Raw genomic sequence first — 24,598 nt, 5'->3', positions numbered from 1 at the left:
GCTGTAAGACAACCCTCTTCCGGCTAGCCTACACCTAGCTGAGATGAGAAACTAAATGTAGCTTTGCCAGACTCCTGTTATACACATTTTTGTAATGTTTAATGGTTTTAAGGTTTTAACAGTTTTAAATGTTTTAATTGTTTATATATTTAAATACTTGTTTAATTTTATGTTTGTCTATTTGTTGGGAGCCGCCCTGGGCCACTTGTGGGAAGGGCGGAATATAAATCATTTATTCATTCATTCATTCATAAATAAATAAAATCGGGGGGGGGGATTCTTTTTCACACAGCACAAAGTTAATTTGTGGCTATTAATATCCACAGTCATGCCTCTAAAAGGAGATTAGATAAACTTCTGGAGGGTGATTCCTCCCATTAATTAGTTATTTAATTAAAATATTCATATCTCACCTTCCTTCCCATAAAAGGATCTCAAGGTTCCAGGCGACAGGGGGGTGGGAAGGTATAAAAACACAGGTCTCCCATTAAAGTTGAGAGCCAGTTTGGTATAGTGATGAAGTGTGTGGGCTCTTATCTGGGAGACCCAGGTTGATTCCCCACTCCTCCACTTGCAGCTTCTGGAATGGCCTTGGGTCAGCCATAGCTCTCTTATCTGGGAGAACCGGGTTTGATTCCCCACTCCTCCACTTGCAGCTTCTGGAATGGCCTTGGGTCAGCCAGAGCTCTTTTACCTGGGAGAACTGGGTTTGATTCTCCACTCCTCCACTTGCAGCTGCTGGAAGGGCCTTGGGTCAGCATAGCTCTCTTATCTGGGAGAACAGAGTTGGATTCCCCACTCCTCCACTTGCACCTGCTGGAATGGCCTTGGGTCAGCCATTGCTCTGGCAGAGGTTTTCCTTGAAAGGGCAGCTTTCTGGGGGGAGCTCTCTCAGTCCCATCCACTTCACAGGGTGTCTGTTGTGGGGGAAGAAGATAAAGTAGATTGTAAACCGCTTTGAGTTTGGGTTAGGGTTAGAGTGATTCAGAGAGAAAAGGGGGGTATAAATCTGCAGATCTGAAATACATCGGCAGCATTTATAATCGCCAAGGCTCATAAGTGCCTGGTGTTTTCTTGTGCCTCCCTCCGATTTCAGTAAAAAGCATTTTAAATTTGTTGAGCGTACACATGGCAAGGTTAGGGTCAGGACGGGTGGGGGTTGTGTGAAGCAGGGAACAAAGAAATAAACACCCTTCCTTCCTCCCTTGTCTCAGTCACAGTCAGTGAAGAGATGCTGTTGAGCTATCGTCTTTTCAGAGGTGTGGAAATGGCTGCCGATCCTCCAGTCCAGGTAGGAGAGATGAGGGGTGGGGGGGGGGGGGGACAGCCTGGTTCCCTCCTTCTTTCTCAGGGGAGCTTTTGCACCTGCATTTGTACAAAGTGTCCAGGCGAGAGATCCTTTCAATGTTGTTCCCTTGGCCCATCCCAAAGTCACACATACTGTCGCTTCGCAGACTGTTCCTTTCCAGTGTGCAGTCTCTTATCTGCCTTTCCCCATCCACACCCCAGAGAGCACTGCTTTCAGGAGTCCAAACTTTGCTATCCATCCTCGGACCAAGGGAGGCCAGACTAAGCTCTACGCGGGCCAGGGCCTTCTCAGTGGCAGCACCGACATTATGGAAGAACTGAAATCAGTATAATCTGATCCGCCTATGTAAAAAAAAAAAATTCCCATAGCGCCAAATATCTAGTTTTTAAATTGTTTGTACATGTTTTTATCGTTTCAAAACTGTCATTCAGATTGTTTTTTACCATGACTGTTAGCCGCTTGTGGAGTGGGCAGCATATAAATCCAGGAAAGGAAAGGTCCCCCGTGCAAGCACCAGTCGTTTCCGACTCTGGGGTGACGTTGCTTTCACAACGTTTTCACGGCAGACCTTTTAACGGGGTGGTTTGCCATTGCCTTCCCCAGTCCTCTACGCTTTCCCTCCAGCAAGCTGGGGACACATTTGACCCACCTCGGAAGGATGGAAGGCTGAGTCAACCTCGAGCCGGCTACCTGAAAACCCAGCTTCCGCCGGGGATCGAACTCAGGTCATCAGCAGAGCTTAGGAAGACTGCAGTACTGCAGCTTTACCCCTCTGCACCACAGGGCTCTTCTTAAAGGTAAAGGTAGCCCCCTGTGCAAGCTCCAGTCGTTACCGACTCTGGGGTGACGTTGCTTTCACAACGTTTTCACGGCAGACTTTTTACGGGGTGGTTTGCCATTGCCCCATAGTGGCCTCGTGGCACAGAATGGTATTGTAGTACTGTGATCTGAACTCTCTGCTCACGACCTGAGTTTGACCCCAGTAGAAGCTGGTTCAGGTAGCTGGCCCAAGGTTGACTCAGCCTTCCATCCTTCTGAAGTGGGTCAAATGAGTCCCCAGCTTGCTGGGGAGAAAGCGTAGATGACTGGGGAAGGCAATGGCAAACCACCCCGTAAAAAGTCTGCCGTGAAAACGTTGTGAAAGCAATGTCACCCCAGAGTCGAAAACGACTAGTGCTTGCACAGGGAACCTTTCCTTTCTTGTCATTGCCTTCCCCAGTCCTCTACACTTTCCCCCCAGCAAAGCTGGGGACTCATTTTGCCGACCTCGGAAGGATGGAAGGCTGAGCCAACCTTGGGCTGGCTATCTGAATCTACCTTCCGCCGGAATCGAACTCAGGTCCTGAGCAGAGAGTTCAGACCACAGTACTGTAGTACTGCTGCTTTACCACTCTGCGCCACGGGGCCATATATAAATCCAAAGTAAATAAAAATGAATAAATCTCTGAAGAGGGAATTGGTTTTGTTTTTCTTCCCCCAGTATCCCTTTTCCTTGGAGGACGTGTCCGTCTCTTTCACTGAGGGAGACTGGGCCTTACTGGATCCAGAACAAAGTGCTCTGTACAAGGAAGTTACTCTGGAGAACTATGAGAATGTGGCCTTTCTGGGTAAGGATCTTTGAAAGGTATGAATTGCTGAGGAGGCATGAATCAAAAAATTGAATCGTGATACGCCGTTGTCAGGCCTGTTCTTGCTGCATGCAGGGGGGGCTGCAGCTTATTGGTAGAGCATCCTCTTGGCATGCAGAAGGTCCCAGGTTCAATCCCCTGCATCTCCAGTTAAAAGAATCAGGTAGAAGACGAAGAAGAACTGCAGATTTATACCCCGCCATTGTCTCTGAATCAGAGACTCAGAGCGGTTCACAATCTCCCATATCTTCTTCCCCCTCAACAGACATGCTGTGAGGTGGGTGGGGCTGAGAGGGCTCTCACAGCAGATGCCCTTTCAAGGACAGCCTCTGCCAGAGCTATGGCTGACCCAAGGCCATTCCAGCAGCTGCAAGTGGAGGAGTGGGGAATCCAACCCGGTTCTCCCAGATAAGACAGCTATGGCTAACCCAAGGCCATTCCAGCAGCTGCAAGTGGAGGAGTGGGGAGTCCAACCTGGTTCTCCAGATAAGAGAGCTCTGGCTGACCCAAGTCCATCCCAGCAGGTGCAAGTGGAGGAGTGGGGAATCACACCTGGTTCTCCCAGATAAGAGAGCTCTGGCTGACCCAAGGCCATTCCAGCAGGTACAAGTGGAGGAGTGGGGAATCAAACCCAGATCTCCCAGATAAGAGAGAGATGGCTGACCCAAGACCATTCCAGCAGGTGCAAGTGGAAGAGTGGGGAATCAAACCTGGTTCTCCCAGATAAGAGAGCTACATGAATAGTGAACTGTTCTAGATAATATATTAAATATTTGGTATTAGTGTGGTATTACATGGCACCTCTTGTTGCAGCATGTATTCCAGCTGTAGCCTAAATTATAAGAACAGAAAAGAAGCCATGTTGGATCAGGCCAATGGCCCCTCCAGTCCAACACTCTGTGTCATATAAGAGAAGCCATATTGGATCAGGCCAATGGCCCGTCCAGTCCAACACTGTGTCACATAAGAACATAAGAGGAGCCATGTTGGATCAGGCCAATGGCCCCTCCAGTCCAGCACTCTGTGTCACATAAGAACATAAGAGAAGCCATGTTGGATCAGGCCAATGGCCCGTCCAGTCCAACCGTGTCACATAAGAACATAAGAGAAGCCATTTTGGATCAGGCCAATGGCCCGTCCAGTCCAACTGTGTCACATAAGAACATAAGAGAAGCCATTTTTGATCTGGCCAATGGCCTGTCCAGTCCAACTGTGCCACATAAGAACATAAGAGAAGCCATTTTGGATCAGGCCAATGGCCCGTCCAGTCCAACTGTGTCACATAAGAACATAAGAGAAGCCATTTTGGATCAGGCCAACGGCCCATCCAGTCCAACACTCTGTGTGTATACACACACACACACACACTGTGGCTAATAGTCACTGATGGACCTTTGCTTCATATTTTTATCCAACCCCCTCTTAAAGCTGGCTATGCTTGTAGCCGCCACCACTTGTGGCAGTGAATTCCACATGTTAATCACCCTTTAGTTATTCTAAATAAAACTATTCATAGTATTGAAGCAAGAAAATACCAAGGCATGCTCGCATGGCATGAGCGTCAAGTTAGTATGGGTTCCCTCTGGTCTATACCTGTATTATGATTTTTTGCCTCTCTAGGGCAGAGGTCCCCAACCCCTGCCCCCGCCCTTCCTGTCCCTTCCGCTCTGCCTTCTCGCCCCCCTGGCATGATTAGAGCGCGCCGCAGCTCTTCTCTGCCGGCTTCAATATGGCATGCATCTTTCACTTCTTCGAAGAACACACTGGAGGACGCTTGGCTCCCCCTCCCTTCTGTTTTCGTAAAGGAGGGGGGAGAAGTGTCCCTAAGTGCATTCTTTGAAGAAGAGTAAGATGCATTCCGAGGCATGGCACGCTGTGATCCCAGGGAGGTGTGGGGGGCGCCAGGGTTCACTCTGGTGGGGCGGTAACGGGGGGGGGGGCTACGTTGCTGGTCCCTGGTGCCAAAAAGGTTGGGGACTACTGCTCTAGGGTCAGGTGGTCTTAATGACCCAATCAAAGGTCCTTAATGGAATTTTCCGGAGGCTGTTAGTACTCTCCCTCCTGGTTACACAATTAGATACAGGTTCTCATGATTAATCAGTTCTGGAGTCTGGCTTTGAAAAAGATAAGGCTGTTAGTTTTGGGGAGACTCCAATCATAAACACCTGCAAGTCCACTTAACAATGACACTAACTCTTGAGGGAAACTAGAGTACTTTGCCTCACAGATCTAATCGTGGTTCGCATTGTGGGCTATGATCTTGATCACGGTCCCGTCCTTCCAGAAGCATTTTTACTCTTGAATGTCTTTCCTTCACCGTATAACAACGATCTTTCTCTTTCTCCCTCTCTCTCTCTGAGATAGAGACAAACTATGGCTTTGCATCTGAAGAAATGTTGGAGAGTTGCTCAAGAGGAGCCCAAGAGTATTTTTCTTTCACATATGTGCTGTCTGAGGGTGAGTACCTTTCACGGGGATTTCAAGGGAATAGGCATGGATTAGCCACGGGGGATTTCTGATTTACTTCTGAGCGACGTTTGGTTTGGTACAGTCATGCAGGCTGGTGGGAGACAAGGAATAAAGTTTATTCTTGCTTAGTGGACACTGGGGCTGCTTACACAACAGGAACGCAGGAGGAATCACGCCTGCCACCTGTAGGCCAAATGGTTCATGCAGTGGGCATAGGAGGAGGAGGAAGAAGAAGATATTGGATTTATATCCCGCCCTCCACTCCGAAGAGTCTCAGAGCGGCTCACAATCTCCTTTCCCTTCCTCCCCCACAACAGACAACCTGTGAGGTAGATGAAGATATTGGATTTATATCCCGCCCTCCACTCCGAAGAGTCTCAGAGCGGCTCACAATCTCCTTTCCCATCCTCCCCCACAACAGACACCCTGTGAGGTAGATGAAGATATTGGATTTATATCCCGCCCTCCACTCCGGAGAGTCTCAGAGCAGCTCACAATCTCCTTTACCTTCCTCCCCCACAACAGACACCCTGTGAGGTGGGTGGGACTGAGAGGGCTCTCCCAGCAGCGGCTCTTTCAGAGCGGCTTACAATCTCCTATATCTTCTCCCCCCACAACAGACACCCTGTGAGGTAGATGAAGATATTGGATTTATATCCTGCCCTCCACTCCAAAGAGTCTCAGAGCAGCTCACAGTCTCCTTTCCCTTCCTCCCCCACAACAGTCACCCTGTGAGGTAGATGAAGATATTGGATTTATATCCCGCCCTCCACTCCGAAGAGTCTCAGAGGGGCTCACAATCTCCTTTCCCTTCCCCCCCGCAACAGACACCCTGTGAGGTAAATGAAGATATTGGATTTATATTCCGCCCTCCACTCCAAAGACTCTCAGAGTGGCTCACAATTTCCTTTCCCTTCCTCCCCCACAACAGTCACCCTGTGAGGTAGATGAAGATATTGGATTTATATCCCGCCCTCCACTCCGAAGAGTCTCAGAGGGGCTCACAATCTCCTTTCCCTTCCCCCCCGCAACAGACACCCTGTGAGGTAAATGAAGATATTCGATTTATATTCCGCCCTCTACTCCAAAGAGTCTCAGAGCGGCTCACAATTTCCTTTCCCTTCCTCCCCCACAACAGACACCCTGTGAGGTAGATGAAGATATTGGATTTATATCCCGCCCTCCACTCCGAAGAGTCTCAGAGCGGCTCACAATCTCCTTTCCCTTCCTCCCCCACAACAGACACCCTGTGAGGTAGATGAAGATATTGGATTTATATCCCACCCTCCACTCCGAAGAGTCTCAGAGCGGCTCACAATCTCCTTTCCCTTCCTCCCCCACAACAGACACCCTGTGAGGTAGATGAAGATATTGGATTTATATCCCGCCCTCCACTCCAAAGAGTCTCAGAGCGGCTCACAATCTCCTTTCCCTTCCTCCCCCACAACAGACACCCTGTGAGGTAGATGAAGATATCGAATTTATATCCCACCCTCCACTCCGAAGAGTCTCAGAGCGGCTCACAATCTCCTTTCCCTTCCTCCCCCACAACAGACACCCTGTGAGGTAGATGAAGATATTGGATTTATATCCCGCCCTCCACTCCGAAGAGTCTCAGAGCGGCTCACAATTTCCTTTCCCTTCCTCCCCCACAACAGACACCTTGTGAGGTAGATGAAGATATTGGATTTATATCCCGCCCTCAACTCCAAAGAGTCTCAGAGCGGCTCACAATCTCCTTTCCCTTCCTCCCCCACAACAGACACCCTGTGAGGTAGATGAAGATATTGGATTTATATCCCGCCCTCCACTCCGAAGAGTCTCAGAGCGGCTCACAATCTCCTTTCCCTTCCTCCCCCACAACAGACACCCTGTGAGGTAGATGAAGATATTGGATTTATATCCCACCCTCCACTTCGAAGAGTCTCAGAGCGGCTCACAATCTCCTTTCCCTTCCTCCCCCACAACAGACACCCTGTGAGGTAGATGAAGATATTGGATTTATATCCCGCCCTCCACTCCGAAGAGTCTCAGAGCGGCTCACAATTTCCTTTCCCTTCCTCCCCCGCAACAGACACCTTGTGAGGTAGATGAAGATATTGGAATTATATCCCGCCCTCAACTCCAAAGAGTCTCAGAGCGGCTCACAATCTCCTTTCCCTTCCTCCCCCACAACAGACACCCTGTGAGGTAGATGAAGATATTGGATTTATATCCCGCCCTCCACTCCGAAGAGTCTCAGAGTGGCTCACAATCTCCTTTACCTTCCTCCCCAACAGACACCCTGTGAGGTAGATGAAGATACTGGATTTATATCTTGCCTTCCACTCAAGAGTCTCAGAGCGGCTCACAGTCTCCTTTACCTTCCTCCCCCACAACAGGCTCCCTGTGAGGTGGGTGGGGCTGAGAGGGCTCTCACAGCAGCTGCTCTTTCAAGGACAGAGGCTCAGAGCGGCCTACTATCTCCTTTCCCTTCCTCCTCCACAACAAACACCCTGTGAGGTGGGTGGGGCTGGAGAGGGCTCTCACAGCAGCTGCCCTTTCAAGGGTTTGATTCCCCACTCCTCCACTTGCAGCTGCTGGAATGGTCTTGGGTCAGCCAGAGCTCTCTTATCTTGGAGAACCGGGTTTGATTCCCCACTCCTCCACCTGCAGCTGCTGGAATGGCCTTGGGTCAGCCATAGCTCTCTTATCTGGGAGAACCGGGTTTGATTCCCCACTCCTCCACTTGCATCTGCTGGAATGGCCTTGGGTCAGGCATAGCTCTGACAGAGGTTGTCCTTGAAAGGGCAGCTGCTGGGAGAGCCCTCTCCAGCCCCACCCACCTCACAGGGTGCCTGTTGTGGGGGAGGAAGAGAAAGGAGATTGTGAGCCGCTCTGAGACTCTTCGGAGTGGAGAGCGGGATATAAATCCAATATCTTCTTCTTCAAAGATCTGTACACAGACAGACTGTCAACAGACCTTTCAGAATGAGGCTTCCCCACAAATCTGCATTTATATGTAATGAACTAACTCTTGAGGGAGTGAGATATCCTTCAATACTAGATATTCTAGGGGGAAGGTGAAGGGGTGGTTTAGATCAGCCAAGCTGAACAAGGCCAAAGAGCCATCGGTTTTTTCCTCCTGCAGTCACCTCGATCAGGGGTGGCCAACGGTAGCTCTCCAGATGTTTTTTTGCCTACAACTCCCATCAGCCCCAGCCATTCGCCATGCTGGCTGGGGCTGATGGGAGTTGTAGGCAGAAAAAGAGCTACCCTTGGCCTTAGATGACTTGGGACCTTTCCAGCCCTCTCAGGTGCCAACAGGATCTATCTGTTTACTCCAGCAGACGATGGTCAGTGGTGTGAGGAAAAACCCACCAGGAAACGAGGCAGACCTAAGAAAGAGAAGGTTGACCTTATGGATGAGAAGAGAGGAGGAAGACCGCGGAAGGTACATTTACCAAAGCACAGGATAATGAAGGCAAATAAATCCATTCAGCATGGAAAGTACTTAAAAAATAAATCACAGCTCCTTGGGCACCAAAGAATACGCAGGAAACCTCTTAAATGCTCAGTGTGTGGAAAGACATATAGTCAGAGTAACCATCTTAAACTTCATGAAAGGATCCACAGAGAGGAGAAACTTTTTGAGTGCTCGGAGTGTGGAAAGAGATTCAGTGGAAAGGGGAGTCTTCATATTCATCGAAAAACCCACACAGAGAAGCAACCTTTTGAGTGCTCTGTGTGCGGAAGGAGATTCAGTGGAAGGGCGAGTCTTCACCTTCATCAAAAAACCCACACAGGGAAGAAACCTTTTGAATGCTCTGTGTGTGGAAGGAGATTCAGCGGAAGGGCGAGTCTTCACCTTCATCAAAAAACCCACACAGAGAAGAAACCTTTTGAATGCTCTGTGTGTGGAAGGAGATTCACCGGAAGGGCGAGTCTTCACCTTCATCAGAAAACCCACACAGGGGAGAAACCCTTTGAATGCTCAGAGTGTGGAAGGAGATTCAGCGGAAGGGCGAGTCTTCACCTTCATCAGAAAACCCACACAGAGGAGAAACCCTTTGAATGCTCTGTGTGTGGACGGAGATTCAGCGGAAGGGCGAGTCTTCACCTTCATCAAAAAACCCACACAGGGAAGAAACCTTTTGAATGCTCTGTGTGTGGAAGGAAATTCAGTGGAAGGGCGAGTCTTCACCTTCATCAAAAAACTCACACAGGGAAGAAACCTTTTGAATGTTCTGTGTGTGGAAGGAAATTCAGCGGAAGGGCGAGTCTTCACCTTCATCAAAAAACCCACACAGGGAAGAAACCTTTTGAATGCTCTGTGTGTGGGAGGAAATTCAGCGGAAGAGGGAGTCTTCACCTTCATCAAAAAACCCACACAGGGAAGAAACCTTTTGAATGCTTTGAGTGTGGAAAGAGATTTAGTGCAAAGGACAGTCTTCATCTTCATCAAAGAACCCACACAGGGAAGAATTGCTTTGAATGCAAAGTTTGCAGAAAGAGATTCAGTCAGAGTAACCATCTTAAACTACACCGAAGAGCCCACAAAGGGGAAAAACCTTTAAAATACACAGAGTCTGAAAAGAGGTTAATTAAAAACGGCTGTCTTCAACAGCCTCAGAGAACCCACACAGGGGAGAAACCATTTGAATGCCTTGAGTGTGGAAAAAGATTCGGGGCGAGTGCTAATCTTCAGTGTCATCAGAGAACCCACACAGGGGAGAAACCCTATGAATGCTCAGAGTGTGGAAAGAGTTTCAGACAGAGTTCGCATCTTCAACAGCATCTGAGAACCCACACAGGGGAGAAACCTTTTAAATGCTCAGGGTGTGGAAAGAAATTCAGACAGACTGGCCATCTTCAACAGCATCAGAATACCTACGCATGTTCAGTTTCCAAGCCCAGCGTGGCAAAACCTGGACTCAAGAGCTACCCCAAGAGGCAATCCAAACAAAGGTGACCAAATCCCTTCCCCCCTGCCCCGAATGCCCTGACATGCTGACGGCCCATCAGCCTCCTTTATCACGGTGGAAGCTTTCTTCCTGGGGGAGAGCAACAAGGACCAGGGCAGCAAGCAATGGCATGGGCCCCAGAAGAGCTGAGAACGGGCCTGTAGCTAGAACATTTCAGGAGGGGGGGGGCCCAGGGGAGAACATTCCGGATGGTGGTGGAGCATGCAGGGGCCAAAAATGACATCTGACTTTGAGTGCTACAAGCAGGACTTTGCTGTGCTCACTTCTGAGATCATGAACTGTATCGGGTGAAGATGGAATTCTGGGAAATGCCAGGTTTGATGGTGGGGTAATGCCCGTTTCCTCAGAGAAATATTCCCCAAGCTACGTTGGCTTGCTGGGTTTGGCAGGACAAGCTGTGACGCGTGCAAGCAGAGAACTCTACCGTGTTGGGCTCCGAGGACAAGTGTATCACTCAGGGAGGTGGTCTCCTAGTATTTTATTTTGTAGCGGGGAGGGGAGGGATATTAGTTCTTAAAGGATACCTTCTTTGCTTAGCGGGAAGGGTCAACGAGTGAGATTTCTCCACCAAATGTATATCAGGATTTTTCCCTCGGAGAATCTCTCGGAAAATAAACCAATCTTGTTGCTTTTTCTAGACATTGTTGTTTTTACTGAAGGAAGAAATGTTGTAAAAATAGCATGCATGCAGAAATAAATGCACACTGGAAAACAAACACACAAGCTTTTGGAAATACAGAGGTGAGCGCGAAATATTGCAGGGTTTGGGGGAGTTATCATTACCAGTCCCGATGGTCAAAGGGCCAAGGAGAAGGGAAAGATGTCCAGCATCTTGGGTGTGTAGTTTGGGTCCAGGAGAACACACACACGGTGTTGTTTTTATAGGGAAAATGTTTCCTGAGGCAGTCTGACAATAATGAATGAAAGAATTCATTTGTAATTCAAAATACAAAAATGACTTTCCCAGGATAGACAAAGACTTAGAAACTTGTCAGTTTACATGAGAATTGAAGTCTCATTTGGAATACTGTGTGCAATTCTGGTCACCGCACCTTAAAAAAGGATATTATAGCATTGGGAAAAGTCCAGAAAAGGGAAACTAGAATGATTAAAGGTTTGGAACACTTTCCCTATGAAGAAAGGTTGAAACGCTTGGGGCTCTTTAGTTTGGAGAAACATCGACTGCAGGGTGACATGATAGAGGTTTACCAGATTATGCATGGGATGGAGAAAGTAGAGAAAGAAGCACTTTTCTCCCTTTCTCCAGTGGTCCCAGGAGTGGGCCAATCCTCACTCTTGGGAATCATAGCTCCTCCCTTTGATAGCAGGGCTTAACAAACTTGACCCGGAGGGGAGGTGCTTGATCCTCAGAAACTCAGTTTCTTTAGCCCTGCCATCGAAGCAGGACGTGCTATAGAGCTATACAAGAACTCATGCATTCAATGAAATTGCTGAACAGTCAGGTTAAAATGGATAAAAGGAAGTCCTTCTTCACCCAAAGGGTGATTAACATGTGGAATTCACTGCCACAGGAGGTGGTGGCGGCTACAAGGATAGCCAACTTCAAGAGGAGATTGGATAAAAATATGGAGCAGAGGTCCATCAGTGGCTATTAGGCACAGTGTGTATATATATGTGTGTGTGTGTGTGTGTGTGTGTGTATATATATACATAAGAGAAGCCATGTTGAATCAGGCCAATGGCCCATCCAGTCCAACACTCTGTGTCACACAGTGGCCAAAAAAATTATATAAATACACACACACACACACACACACACACTGTGGCTAATAGCCACTGATAGACCTCTGCTCCATATTTTTATCTAACCCCCTCTTGAAGCTGGCTATGCTTGTAGCCGCCGCCACCTCCTGTGGCAGTGAATTCCACATGTTAATCACCCTTTGGGTGAAGAAGTACCTCCTTTTATCCGTTCTAACCCGACTGCTCAGCAATTTCATTGAATGCCCACGAGTTCTTGTATTGTGAGAAAGGGAGAAAAGTACTTCTTTCTCTACCTTCTCCATCCCATGCATAATCTTGTAACCCTCTATCATGTCACCCCGCAGTCGACGTTTCTCCAAGCTAAAGAGCCCCAAGTGTTTTAACCTTTCTTCATAGGGAAAGTGTTCCAAACCTTTAATCATTCTAGTTGCCCTTTTCTGGACCTTTTCCAATGCTATGATATCCTTTTTGAGGTGCAGTGACCAGAATTGCACACAGTTCCAAATGAGACCGCACCATCTATTTATACAGGGGCATTATGATACTGGCTGATTTGTTTTCAATTCCCTTCCTAATAATTCCCAGCATGGCATTGGCCTTTTTTATTGCAATCCTTTATAGAAGATAGCAAATGTCACCCCCATCTTTAGAAAGGTTTCCAGAGGAGATCCGGGAAATTACAGGCCAGTCAGTCTGACTTCAATACAGGGAAAGTTGGTAGAAACCATTATCAAGGACAGAATGAGTAGGCACATTGATGAACACGGGTTATTGAGGAAGACTCAGCATGGGTTCTGCAAGGGAAGATCTTGCCTCACTAACCTGTCACATTACTTTGAGGGGGTGAACAAACATGTGGACAAAGGAGACCCGATAGATGTTGTTTACCTTGACTTCCAGAAAGCTTTTGATAAAGTTCCTCATCAAAGGCTCCTTAGAAAGCTTGAGAGTCATGGAGTAAAAGGACAGGTCCTCTTGTGGATCAAAAACTGGCTGAGTAATAGGAAGCAGAGAGTGAGTATAAATGGGCAGTCTTCGCAGTGGAGGACGGTAAGCAGTGGGGTGCCGCAGGGCTCGGTACTGGGTCCCATGCTCTTTAACTTGTTCATAAATGATTTAGAGTTGGGAGTGAGCAGTGAAGTGGCCAAGTTTGCGGATGACACTAAATTGTTCAGGGTGGTGAGAACCAGAGAGGATTGTGAGGAACTCCAAAGGGATCTGTTGAGGCTGGGTGAGTGGGCGTCAACGTGGCAGATGAGGTTCAGTGTGGCCAAGTGCAAAGTAATGCTCATTGGGGCCAAGAATCCCAGCTACAAATACAAGTTGATGGGGTGTGAACTGGCAGAGACTGACCAAGAGAGAGATCTTGGGGTCGTGGTACAGCACGTTTACAGCATTTTGAGATACTTTTCAACATTCACCCTATAATGGCAAGATTAGGCTTAGGTTTATTGGATTTATATCCCACCCTCCTGACCGAAGCAAGCTCGGGGTAGCTCAGAACAATAGAAACAACAGACTACTATAAACTTCAATCAAACAATGCCAACAATTGAAGCAGTTTAAAACAATCAAAACGATTCGGTGCTAATATCAGATAATTTTTGATGGTATTTTGAACTCTCAGGTGTTCTCAGTATCGCTGTATCTGCAGTTTAATTAAAGCCTAGCCGGAATAGTGTGGTCTTGCAAGCCTTACGGAACTGGGTGTGGTCCTCAAGACTCTGACCTCTGGCATTTGGTTCCACCAATAGGGGGCGGCGATTGAAAAAGCTCTAGGTCAGGGGTGGCCAATGGTGGCTCTCCAGATGTTTCTTGCCTACAACTCCCATCAGCCCCAGCCAGCATGGCCAATGGCTGGGGCTGATGGGAGTTGTAGGCAAAAAAAACATCTGGAGTGCTACCGTTGGCCACCCCTGCGCTACACTTTCCCCCCAACAAGTACTCTTGTGGTTTTCAATCTTGCCCCCGTTGGCCCGGGGATTGATACAAGATTTTGCGTTCCAGATCGAAGCATCCTCTGGAGAACACGTGGGGAGAGACTGTTCCTAAGGTAGGCAGGTCCTCAGCCATATAGCTCGAAGTGTTTACGAATGGCTGAATAGCATTCTCAAGAAGTAGCAAAGACTTTTTGCGCGCGTTGATGAGTGGGATCATTTGCATGCGTTGATGAATGGATTTTTTTGGTGTGGGCGGAAACATTTCAAGGTGGGAGTTTTCATTCCTGTGGACTTCATTATGGCGATTAAAATATCTCTTTGTTTTTGGTGGGTGGAGAACTATCAGCTAACAGTTGCCGCTGGAGTCACCTCCCCAAAATAGCATTTCCAGCCTTGTCTTACCAGCGTCCGTTTTGTTTTGGCCTGGCTACATCTTGGCTTTCGTGCAAATAAAAAGGTAAAGGTAGCCCCCTGTGCAAGCACCAGTCATTTCCGACTCTGGGGTGACGTCGCATCACAACATTTTCACGGCAGACTTTTTATGGGATGGTTTGCCATTGCCTTCCCCGGTCCTCTACACTTCCTCCCCCCCCCCCCCCAGCAAGCTGGGTACTCATTTTACCGTCCTTGGAAGGATGGAAGGCTACCTGAAGCCAGCTTCCGCCGGGATCGAACTCAGGTCGTGAGCAGAGAGCTCAGAATGCAGTACTGCAGTTTTACCACTGCGCCATGGGGCTCCTTTCGTGCAAATATCCCAGCTTAATTCTGGCTTACTTCTAGACTAGACTACAAAACTATAGCGAATACCATGGTAGACTGCATCTGTTACATGCATGTGTTGGATGAATACAGATCTCTTTTTTGCTTCTTGTAAGGATGTAAATTTGGGATGGGAATGTATTTGCCTTTAAAAACGGCAATCATTGTACAACTGCATTCAATCAATGGGTCAGTAGTAATGGCAAGAGGTTTGCCCGCTATAACATTTGTAAGATCTTGGGTCTCAAAGAACAAGTGGAGCAAAACCCTCCTCTTTTAAAATATGTCTTCTTATTGGTAAGTTAAATAAACCACCCTTGCACTGGCAAGTGAAATAACTGAATGCGTGCAGCTTAAACTGAGAGCCAGTTTGGTGTAGTGGTTAAGTGCGCAGACTCTTATCTGGGAGAACCAGGTTTGATTCCCCACTCTTCCACTTGCAGCTGCTGGAATGGCCTTGGGTCAGCCATAGCTCTCGCAGACTTGTTCCTGAAAGGTCAGCTTCTGGGAGAGCTCTCAGCCCCACCCACCTCACAGGGTGTCTGTTGTGGGGGGAGAAGATATAGGAGATTGTGACCGCTCTGAGATTCAGAGTATAGGGCTGGATATAAATCCAGTACCATCTTCTTCTTAAATAAGTGTTGAATGTTATTCTGTTTTTTATTTATACGTGGCTTCTTGCAAAAGTGAAATTGGCACATGGGGACTAAACAGAAAGTTCATCTGAAGAAGATACTATTGTAGGAAATGGGGGTTTACCTGTAAACAAAGATCAGAATTTGTAAAGATGATTGCTGTTTGTAACGACTTCTGCTGGGATATCCCCCAATTTTGGGATCCGTCTACAGCTTTCACAACACCGGGAACATCGACCTATGGACTATACCGAGGTTTCCCAAACTTATGTTTTTCGTGGCCCGGTTATTTTTACACTTCTCCTTCGTGGCCCACTAAAATTTGGGGGTGGAGCCAGGAGACTTTGGGGTTGGAGCCGGGAGACAGGAATTATGTCATTTCCTGAGGTGTCAAGGACCAAATGATGTCACTTCCGGGGCACACTGAACCAAAATTCCACCTTTCCCTATGATGTCACTTCCAGGGCACTCCCCCAAACCTGCCTTTTCTTCAGAAGTAAATTCATTTTCAGAAAAATCTCTCTGGAACTCACGCTGAGCCAAAATGGAGGTGGAAAGTGGGCGGTCCTCTCTTCTCACCCCCACATCTGCATGCACCTATCTGAGTATTCTTCTTCAGCTTGCAAGCAATGTTCATGTTCCTAATGTCCATGTTCAGTTGCCTGCACCACCTACATACCCCTTCCTCAACAGCACTGGCCAGTGTATGCAGCTGGGAGTGCTGTTGCCATTGCCATCAGGAATGCCAGCGCTGTGTACCACCCACACTGGGCCCTGGAAGCTGCTCTACCTCAAAATATGCTGACACATTTGGTAGGCCCTTCCTTCAGCTGCTACTACTGGAACCCTGCCTCAAGCTATAATCAAACTTGCTTGGTTTCAAGAAAATCTTTCGACAGCCATTTTTCATACTTTTCTTTGGTTGAAACACACGGAAATTGCTGTGAAAGGTAGAGAATTGTACAGCAATTAATTTCAAGTTATATGAAGTTCATACAAGCTTTTCTGCAGTTATCCCAAAAAGGATATTTATGAGGGGCTTGCAGCTTTTTACTGGCTGTGTTTCCCATGCCTTTAAAAGCAACCTGTTGTGCAGATACTTAGGCAGTGAACTACTTCCATCCTTTTTAATATCTACAGGAGGAGTAAAATGGTACCACGTTCATAGTACCATCCCTTCCAATGCTGCTGAGATATACCGCAGTAATCTCCAATAATTCTTTCTGCCCCACACCTCTTACACTCACTCACTCACACAGAAATCTCATAAAAGGCCACCTGGCTACAACTGGGAGTGCCAACTTTTCATTGGCAGAGCTCCTTTGTCTTCAACAACAGTACGATGAACAGAAAAGTGTCATCCAGTAAAAATGGAAGGAAAGAAAGAAAGGGAAGGAAATGGAAGGAAAGAAAAAAGAAAGACATGGAAAGAAAGAACATAAACATAAGAGGAGCCGTGTTGGATCAGGCCAGTGGACTATCCAGTCCAAAATCCCCTCATACAATGCCCCAAAAGCACCAGAATGTCCACCAGTAGGGCCAGGGCACTAGAAGCCCTCCCACTGTTGCTTCCCCCCCTCCCAGCACCAAGAATACAGACAGAGCATCACTTGCAGAGAAAGAAAAAAAGGAAGGAAGGAAGGAGTCTTCCTCACCATCAGATGACCCCAGCTAGCAAAAATTCTGCCTAGGGGTCATTTGGTTAAAAAAAAAATAGCTACTGGAATGCCCACTCCCCGCCCCTCTCGGCTGAAAAAAACACAAACACCCTTCTTTGCTGCCCAGGCCTCCTGGGGAAATGTCCCCAAAAGAACACACTGCAAGGCACAGGAAAGCTCATACCTTGAAGAACACTTCATGGGTCTAAAGTGCCAGTGGATGCTAGCTTTTCTCTCAAACACTGGGAGCGGGGGAGAAGGAAGGAGAGGCAGCCCAACTCCTCCCTGCACAACACAGAGATGGGATGGGGCTAGCTTTGCTGGGGGCAGGGTTAGCTTTGGCTTTTCTTGTGACCCGGTAGTGAGGCTTCCATGGCCCGATACCGGGTCACGACCCTGCAAATGGGAAATGCTGCGCTAAAGCAAACCAGAACCCCCAAAGGATGAGAGGGACTGGTGACCTCTTTATCACCACAGGCATCTCTTCAAAAGGCCTGAAGTGTTAAGCGAGAACTCAGTCTGAGCACCCCCATGGTGGGGGAGGGGGGCAACTCACCATGACAGAAGAACCCTTTTCCAAAGTCCAGCCTGTTTTGGGAACCAGCCTAAGCCCAGCCCTTGAGCAATCTGGGTGGCTACTAAGTGTGGCAGGAGATATGCCCACCCAAAGCCACACCGGTGCCCTGTTGGTGTAGGGCAAATATATACCTGACACTGGCACAGAATGGGATTGCCAAAGCACCCACTTTTAGCCCTCAAACTGATCTCTGTAGTCTGGAGAGCACCTGCCTGGACACTGACAACCACAGCAGGGAGATGGTGTAAGAAACAAGTCTGTGACAGTGGTTTAATCTAGTTAGAGAGCCAGTTTGGTGTAGGGGTTAAGTGTGCAGACTCTTATCTGGGAGAACCGGGTTTGATTCCCCACTCCTCCACTTGCACCTGCTGGAATGGTCTTGGGTCAGCCAGAGCTCTCTTATCTGGGAGAACCGGGTTGGATTCCCCACTCCTCCACTTGCAGCTGCTGGAATGGCCTTGGGTCAGCCAGAGCTCTCTTATCTGGGAGAACCGGGTTGGATTCCCCACTCCTCCACTTGCAGCTGCTGGAATGGCCTTGGGTCAGCCAGAGCTCTCTTATCTGGGAGAACCGGGTTGGATTCCCCACTCCTCCACTTGCACCTGCTGGAATGGCCTTGGGTCAGCCAGAGCTCTCTTATCTGGGAAAACCGGGTCTGATTCCCAACTCCTCCACTTGCAGCTGCTTGAATGGCCTTGGGTCAGCCAGAGCTCTCTTATCTGGGAAAACCGGGTCTGATTCCCAACTCCTCCACTTGCAGCTGCTTGAATGGCCTTGGGTCAGCCAGAGCTCTCTTATCTGGGAAAACCGGGTCTGATTCCCAACTCCTCCGCTTGCAGCTGCTGGAATAGCCTTGGGTCAGCCATAGCTCTCTTATCTGGGAGAACCGGGTCTGATTTCCCACTCCTCCACTTGCATCTGCTGGAATGGCCTTGGGTCAGCCATAGCTCTCTTATCTGGGAGAACCAGGTTTGATTTCCCACTCCTCCACTTGCATCTGCTGGAATGGCCTTGGGTTAGCCAGAGCTCTCTTATCTGGGAGAACTGGGTTTGATTCCCCACTCCTCCACTGGCAGCTGCTGGAATGGCCTTGGGTCAGCCATAGCTCTCTTATCTGGGAGAACCAGGTCTGATTTCCCACTCCTCCACTTGCATCTGCTGGAATGGCCTTGGGTCAGCCATAGCTCTCTTATCTGGGAGAACCAGGTTTGATTTCCCACTCCTCCACTTGCATCTGCTGGAATGGCCTTGGGTTAGCCAGAGCTCTCTTATCTGGGAGAACTGGGTTTGATTCCCCACTCCTCCACTGGCAGCTGCTGGAATGGCCTTGGGTCAGCCATAGCTCTGGCAGAGGTTGTCCTTGAAAGGGCAGCTGCTGTGAGAGCCCTCTCCAGCCCCACCCACCTCACAGGTTGTCTGTTGTGGGGGAGGAAGATAAAGGAGATTGTAAACCGTTCTGACACTCTGAAATTCAAAGTGAAGGATGGGATATAAGCAGAAGGTCCCAGGTTCAATCTCTGGCATCTCCAACTAAAAAGGGTCCAGGCAAATAGGCGTGAAAAAACCTCAGTTTGAGACCCTGAAGAGCTGCTGCCGGTCTGAGTAGACAATACTGACTTTGATGGACCAAGGGCCTGATTCAGTATAAGACAGCTTCAGATGTTCATATGTTGTTGGAGGAGGAAGGTAAAGAAGATTGTGAGCCACTCTAAGACTCTTGAGTGGAGGGCGGAATATAAATCCAATGTCGTCTTCTGACTGTAATTGAACTTTATTCTCATCTTACTTTGGTATTTTTGTCATTGCTTATTAATCACTAATTAATTTTAATGTTTTATTTTTTCTTGGGGGGGCACAGTCCGGGAGCTTCTGGCCCCACTGGTGGACCTCCTGATGGCACTTGGTTTTTTTTGGCCATTCTGTGACACAGACTGGATGGGCCATTGACCTGATCCAACATGGCTTCTCTTATGTTCTTATGTGACACAGAGTTGGACTGAATGGGCCAATGGCCTGATCCAACATGGCTTCTCTTATGTGACACAGAGTGTTGGACTTGATGGGCCACTGGCCTGATCCAACATGGCTTCTCTTATGTTGTTATGTGACTCAGAGTGTTGGACTGGATGGGCCATTGGCCTGATCCAACATGGCTTCTCTTATGTGACACAGAGTGTTGGACTTGATGGGCCACTGGCCTGATCCAACATGGCTTCTCTTATGTTGTTATGTGACTCAGAGTGTTGGACTGGACGGGCCATTGGCCTGATCCAACAGGGCTTCTCTTATGTTCTTTTGTGACACAGAGTGTTGGACTGGATGGGCCATTGGCCTGATCCAACATGGCTTCTCTTATGTTCTTAAATTCTCTCGGCTTGGCTTCGCGAACGAAGATTTAAGAAGGGTGCAATAGTCCACGTCTGCTGCAGGCTCGCTGGTGGCTGACAAGACCAATGTGGGACAGGCAGGTCCGGCCACAGTGGCTGCAGGGAAAAGTCTGATTTAGGGTTGGTGCTGTAGCAGTGCGATTCTTCCTCAATCTCCTTTTGTCCTCAAGACCAGCTATGCGTGCGTTCTCAAAGGAAGAGACAGCCTGGTGGATGGTGTGTCTCCATGCTTTGCGATCTGAGGCTAGGTCAGACCACTGGTGATGGTTGATGCGACAGGTGCCAAGGGATTTCTTCAAGGAGTCCTTGTACCTCTTCTTTGGTGCCCCTCTATTTTGATGGCCCTGGAGAGTTCGCCATACAGGGCAATCTTGGGAAGGCGGTGGTTTTCCATCCTAGAAATATGCCCTGCCCAGCGCAGCTGCGTCTTCAACAGCAGTGCCTCGATGCTGGTAACCTCTGCCCGCTTGAGGACTTCAGTGTTGGTCACAAAGTCACTCCAGTGGATGTTGAGGATGGTGCGAAGGCAGCGCTGATGAAAGCGCTCGAGGAGTCGCAGGTGATGACGGTATAAAACCCACGATTCGGAGCCGTAGATGAGGGTTGTCATCACAACCGCTTTGTAAACATTGATCTTTGTGCCTTTTTTCAGATGCTTGCTGCTCCACACTCTTTTGTGCAGTCGGCCAAATGCACGGTTTGCCTTTGCCAGCCTGTTGTCAATCTCCTTGTCGATCTTGGCATCTGAGGAGATGATGCACCCCAGGTAGCTGAACTGCTGGACTGTCTTCAGAACTGATTCACCCACAGTGATGCAGGGAGGGTGATAATCTTCCTGGGGTGCAGGCTGGTGGAGAACTTCTGTCTTCTTCAGACTAACTTCCAGGCCGAATAGCTTGGCAGCCTCTGCAAAGCAGGATGTCATATGCTGCAGAGCTGATACTGAGTGGGAGACGAGTGCAGCATCATCAGCAAACAGTAGCTCTCAGATGAGTTTTTCCATTGTCTTGGAGTGGGCCTTTAGTCGCCTCAGGTTGAACAGGCTGCCATCGGTGCGATAGCGGATGTAGACACCATCGTCATCATCTAGATCTACTGTGGCTCTTTGAAGCATCATGCTAAAGAAGATCGTAAAGAGAGTTGGCGCGAGAACGCAGCCTTGCTTTACACCTGTGCCTATTGGGAAGGGCTCCGAGAGGTCGTTGCAGTGTCTGACTTGGCCTCGCTGGTCTTCATGTAGCTGGATGATCATGCTGAGGAACCTTGGGGGACATCCTAAACGTTCCAAGATTTGCCACAGGCCTTTCCTGCTAACGGTATCGAAAGCTTTGGTAAGGTTGACAAAAGTCACATACAGAGCCTTGTTCTGTTCCCTGCATTTCTCTTGGAGCTGCCTGAGAACAAATACCATGTCGGTGGTGCTCCTGTTAGCTCTGAAGCCGCACTGGCTCTCTGGGAGGAGTTCTTCTGCAATGGTGGGCACCAGTCTGTTCAGGAGTATTCTGGCAAGGATTTTGCCTGCGATGGAGAGCACGGTTATCCCCCGGTAATTGGAGCAGTCTGACTTTTCCCCTTTGTTCTTGTATAGGGTGATGATGATTGCATCGCGAAAGTCCTGTGGTAATTTGCCTTGTTCCCAGCAGGTGACAAGTACTTTGTGAAGTGAGCTATGTAGTACTGTGCCCCCATGCTTCCAGATCTCTGGTGGAATTCCATCAACTCCTGCTGCCTTGCCACTTTTCAGTTGCTTGATGGCTTTAACAGTCTCTTTCTTAAATTAATATATCTATAACCCCCCCCTGAGAGAGCAGCCAGCGGTGGGGGGGGGCAAGAACACAGAGAGGACCGAACCCAGCCCAGATCAGACCGGCCGCTCTTCATGTTTGCAGAACAAAGTGAGCCCAGGGAAGCCTTTCCACCCCTCTTCCTCTGCCTGCCCCTGCAGGGGTGGCCAACGGTAGCTCTCCAGATGTTTTTTTGCCTACAACTCCCATCAGCCCTAGCCGTTGTCCATGCTGGCTGGGACTGATGGGAGTTGTAGGCAAAAACATCTGGAGAGGCACTGTTGTGCACTCGCCTGTCCTGCGGCTGCTGCTGCTGCAGAGATGCGGCAGCCACAGTCTCTTTCCAGCCTGGGTTAAGGTGGAAGGAGAGAGGAGCTACAGAAGTCCACGCTCCCCAGACCCTTCCCGCCTGGACCCCCTGGAGAAGGCGGGGTGGACTTCACTGGTGCTTGCAAGGCCTTCTGGGAAATGTAGTTCCCTGCCACCCTCCGCTGCAGGTGGCAGAAGAAGGGGGGCGGGGTTGGAAAGAAGAAGGTTTCTTCCCTCTTCAGGAGCCGGGGAGCAGGAAGTTCCTGGTGAAGAGCAAAAAATACTCCTTCAGTCTAGTGGTAGCCTGGTGCAGGGGTGGGGGGGGAGTAAGGCTGCAGGTGTGTGTTGGAAAATACCTGGAGGCTTTGGGGGTGGAGGCTGGGATGGGTGTGGTTTGGGGAGGGAGGGAGGGGAGGGGCCTCAGCAGGGTCCACCCTTCCAAACAGCCATTTTCTCCAGGGGAGCTGGTCTCTGCCAGCTGGAGGTCAGTTGTCAAAGCGGGAGATCTCCAGGCCCCACCTGGAGGCTGGCAACACTAGGGAGAGTCAATGATGGTGAGCACGCCACTGTTTATTTACTTTATCAAGTGTTTTATTTTATATTTACCAGTTTTCTACTTGATTCTTAAATTGGATTTTGTTTTTCAGTTGTACCGTCAAGTCCGACTCTTTGCAACCCCATGGACCACATGGAATTCTAGCAGGAGCTCCTTTGCATATTAGGCCACACACCCCTGATGTAGCCAATCATCCGAGAGCTTATAGTAGGCTCTATAAGAAGAGCCCTGTAAGCTCTTGCGGGATTGGCTACATCAGGGGTGTGTGGCCTAATATGCAAAGGATCTCCCGCTACAAACTGAGCCCTGAAGGTGGAGCAGATTAGTTTTGGACTCTTCAGTCTTGTCATGGCTACCGAAGTTCCTTGGCCCTTTATTCTTTAGGGATGCCAGCCTCCAGGTGAGACCTGGGGATCCCCCAGAATCACAGTTCAGATCTTCCAGGAGGTCCCCTGGAATGACAGTTCACATCCATGCGGGGTGGGGAACAGTGGCTCTCCAGAAGTTTTTTTGCCTACAACTCCCATCAGCCCCAGCCAGCATGGCCAACGGTAGCTCTCCAGATGTTTTTTGCCTACAACTCCCATCAGCCCCAGCCAGCATGGGTCAGTAAAATTAAGTTAAAACTAAGTTGGTCTTAAAGGTGCAATCAACTCTTATTTTGTTCTGAATAAAACTAGGTTGGTCTTAAAGGTGCAATCCACTCCTACTTTGTTCTGAATAAAACTAGGTTGGTCTTAAAGCTGCAATCTACTTCTACTTTGTTCTGAATAAAACTAGGTTGGTCTTAAAGGTGCAATCCACTCCTACTTTGTTCTGAATAAAACTAGGTTGGTCTTAAAGGTGCAATCTACTTCTACTTTGTTCTGAATAAAACTAGGTTGGTCTTAAAGGTGAAATCCACTCCTACTTTGTTCTGAATAAAACTAGGTTGTTCTTAAAGGTGCAATCTACTTCTACTTTGTTCTGAATAAAACTAGGTTGGTCTTAAAGGTGAAATCCACTCCTACTTTGTTCTGAATAAAACTAAGTTGGTCTTAAAGGTGCAATCGACTCCTACTTTGTTCTGAATAAAACTAAGTTGGTCTTAAAGGTGCAATCGACTCCTACTTTGTTTTGAATAAAACCTGGTTGGTCTTAAAGGTGCAATCGACTCCTATTTTGTTCTGAATAAAACTAAGTTGGTCTTAAAGGTGCAATCGACTCCTATTTTGTTTTGAATAAAACCAGGTTGGTCTTAAAGGTGCAATCGACTCCTACTTTGTTCTAAATAAAACTAGGTTGGTCTTAAAGGTGCAATCGACTCCTATTTTGTTTTGAATAAAACCAGGTTGGTCTTAAGGGTGCAATCCACTCCTACTTTGTTCTGAATAAAACTAGGTTGGTCTTAAAGGTGCAATCGACTCCTACTTTATTCTGAATAAAACTAGGTTGGTCTTAAAGGTGCAATCGACTCCTATTTTGTTTTGAATAAAACCAGGTTGGTCTTAAAGGTGCAATCGACTCCTACTTTGTTCTAAATAAAACTAGGTTGGTCTTAAAGGTGCAATTGACTCCTATTTTGTTTTGAATAAAACCAGGTTGGTCTTAAAGGTGCAATCGACTCCTATTTTGTTTTGAATAAAACCAGGTTGGTCTTAAAGGTGCAATCCACTCCTACTTTGTTCTGAATAAAACTAGGTTGGTCTTAAAGGTGCAATCGACTCCTATTTTGTTTTGAATAAAACCAGGTTGGTCTTAAAGGTGCAATCGACTCCTACTTTCTCTGAATAAAACTAGGTTGGTCTTAAAGGTGCGATCGACTCCTATTTTGTTTTGAATAAAACCAGGTTGGTCTTAAAGGTGCAATCGACTCCTACTTTGTTCTAAATAAAACCAGGTTGGTCTTAAAGGTGCAA

General features: G+C 48.2%; 1 protein-coding gene across 1 annotated transcript in view; it reads left to right on the top strand.

Annotated features, from left to right (window-relative positions):
- LOC132571392 (paternally-expressed gene 3 protein-like) overlaps nt 1-24,598 on the top strand; it is a 150,574-nt gene that overhangs the window by 118,918 nt on the left and 7,058 nt on the right. The window contains exons 48-50 of the mRNA XM_060238189.1: nt 1,215-1,291; nt 2,808-2,916; nt 23,085-23,100. Coding sequence (XP_060094172.1) covers nt 1,215-1,291; nt 2,808-2,916; nt 23,085-23,100 — 202 coding nt within the window. The remainder of the gene's footprint in view (nt 1-1,214; nt 1,292-2,807; nt 2,917-23,084; nt 23,101-24,598) is intronic.

This window comes from Heteronotia binoei, chromosome 5 (genome assembly GCF_032191835.1).
Source record: "Heteronotia binoei isolate CCM8104 ecotype False Entrance Well chromosome 5, APGP_CSIRO_Hbin_v1, whole genome shotgun sequence".
Taxonomy (NCBI): domain Eukaryota; kingdom Metazoa; phylum Chordata; class Lepidosauria; order Squamata; family Gekkonidae; genus Heteronotia; species Heteronotia binoei.
Note: the sequence above shows the minus strand (reverse complement) of the source record. Positions and strands in the feature narration are given on the sequence as shown.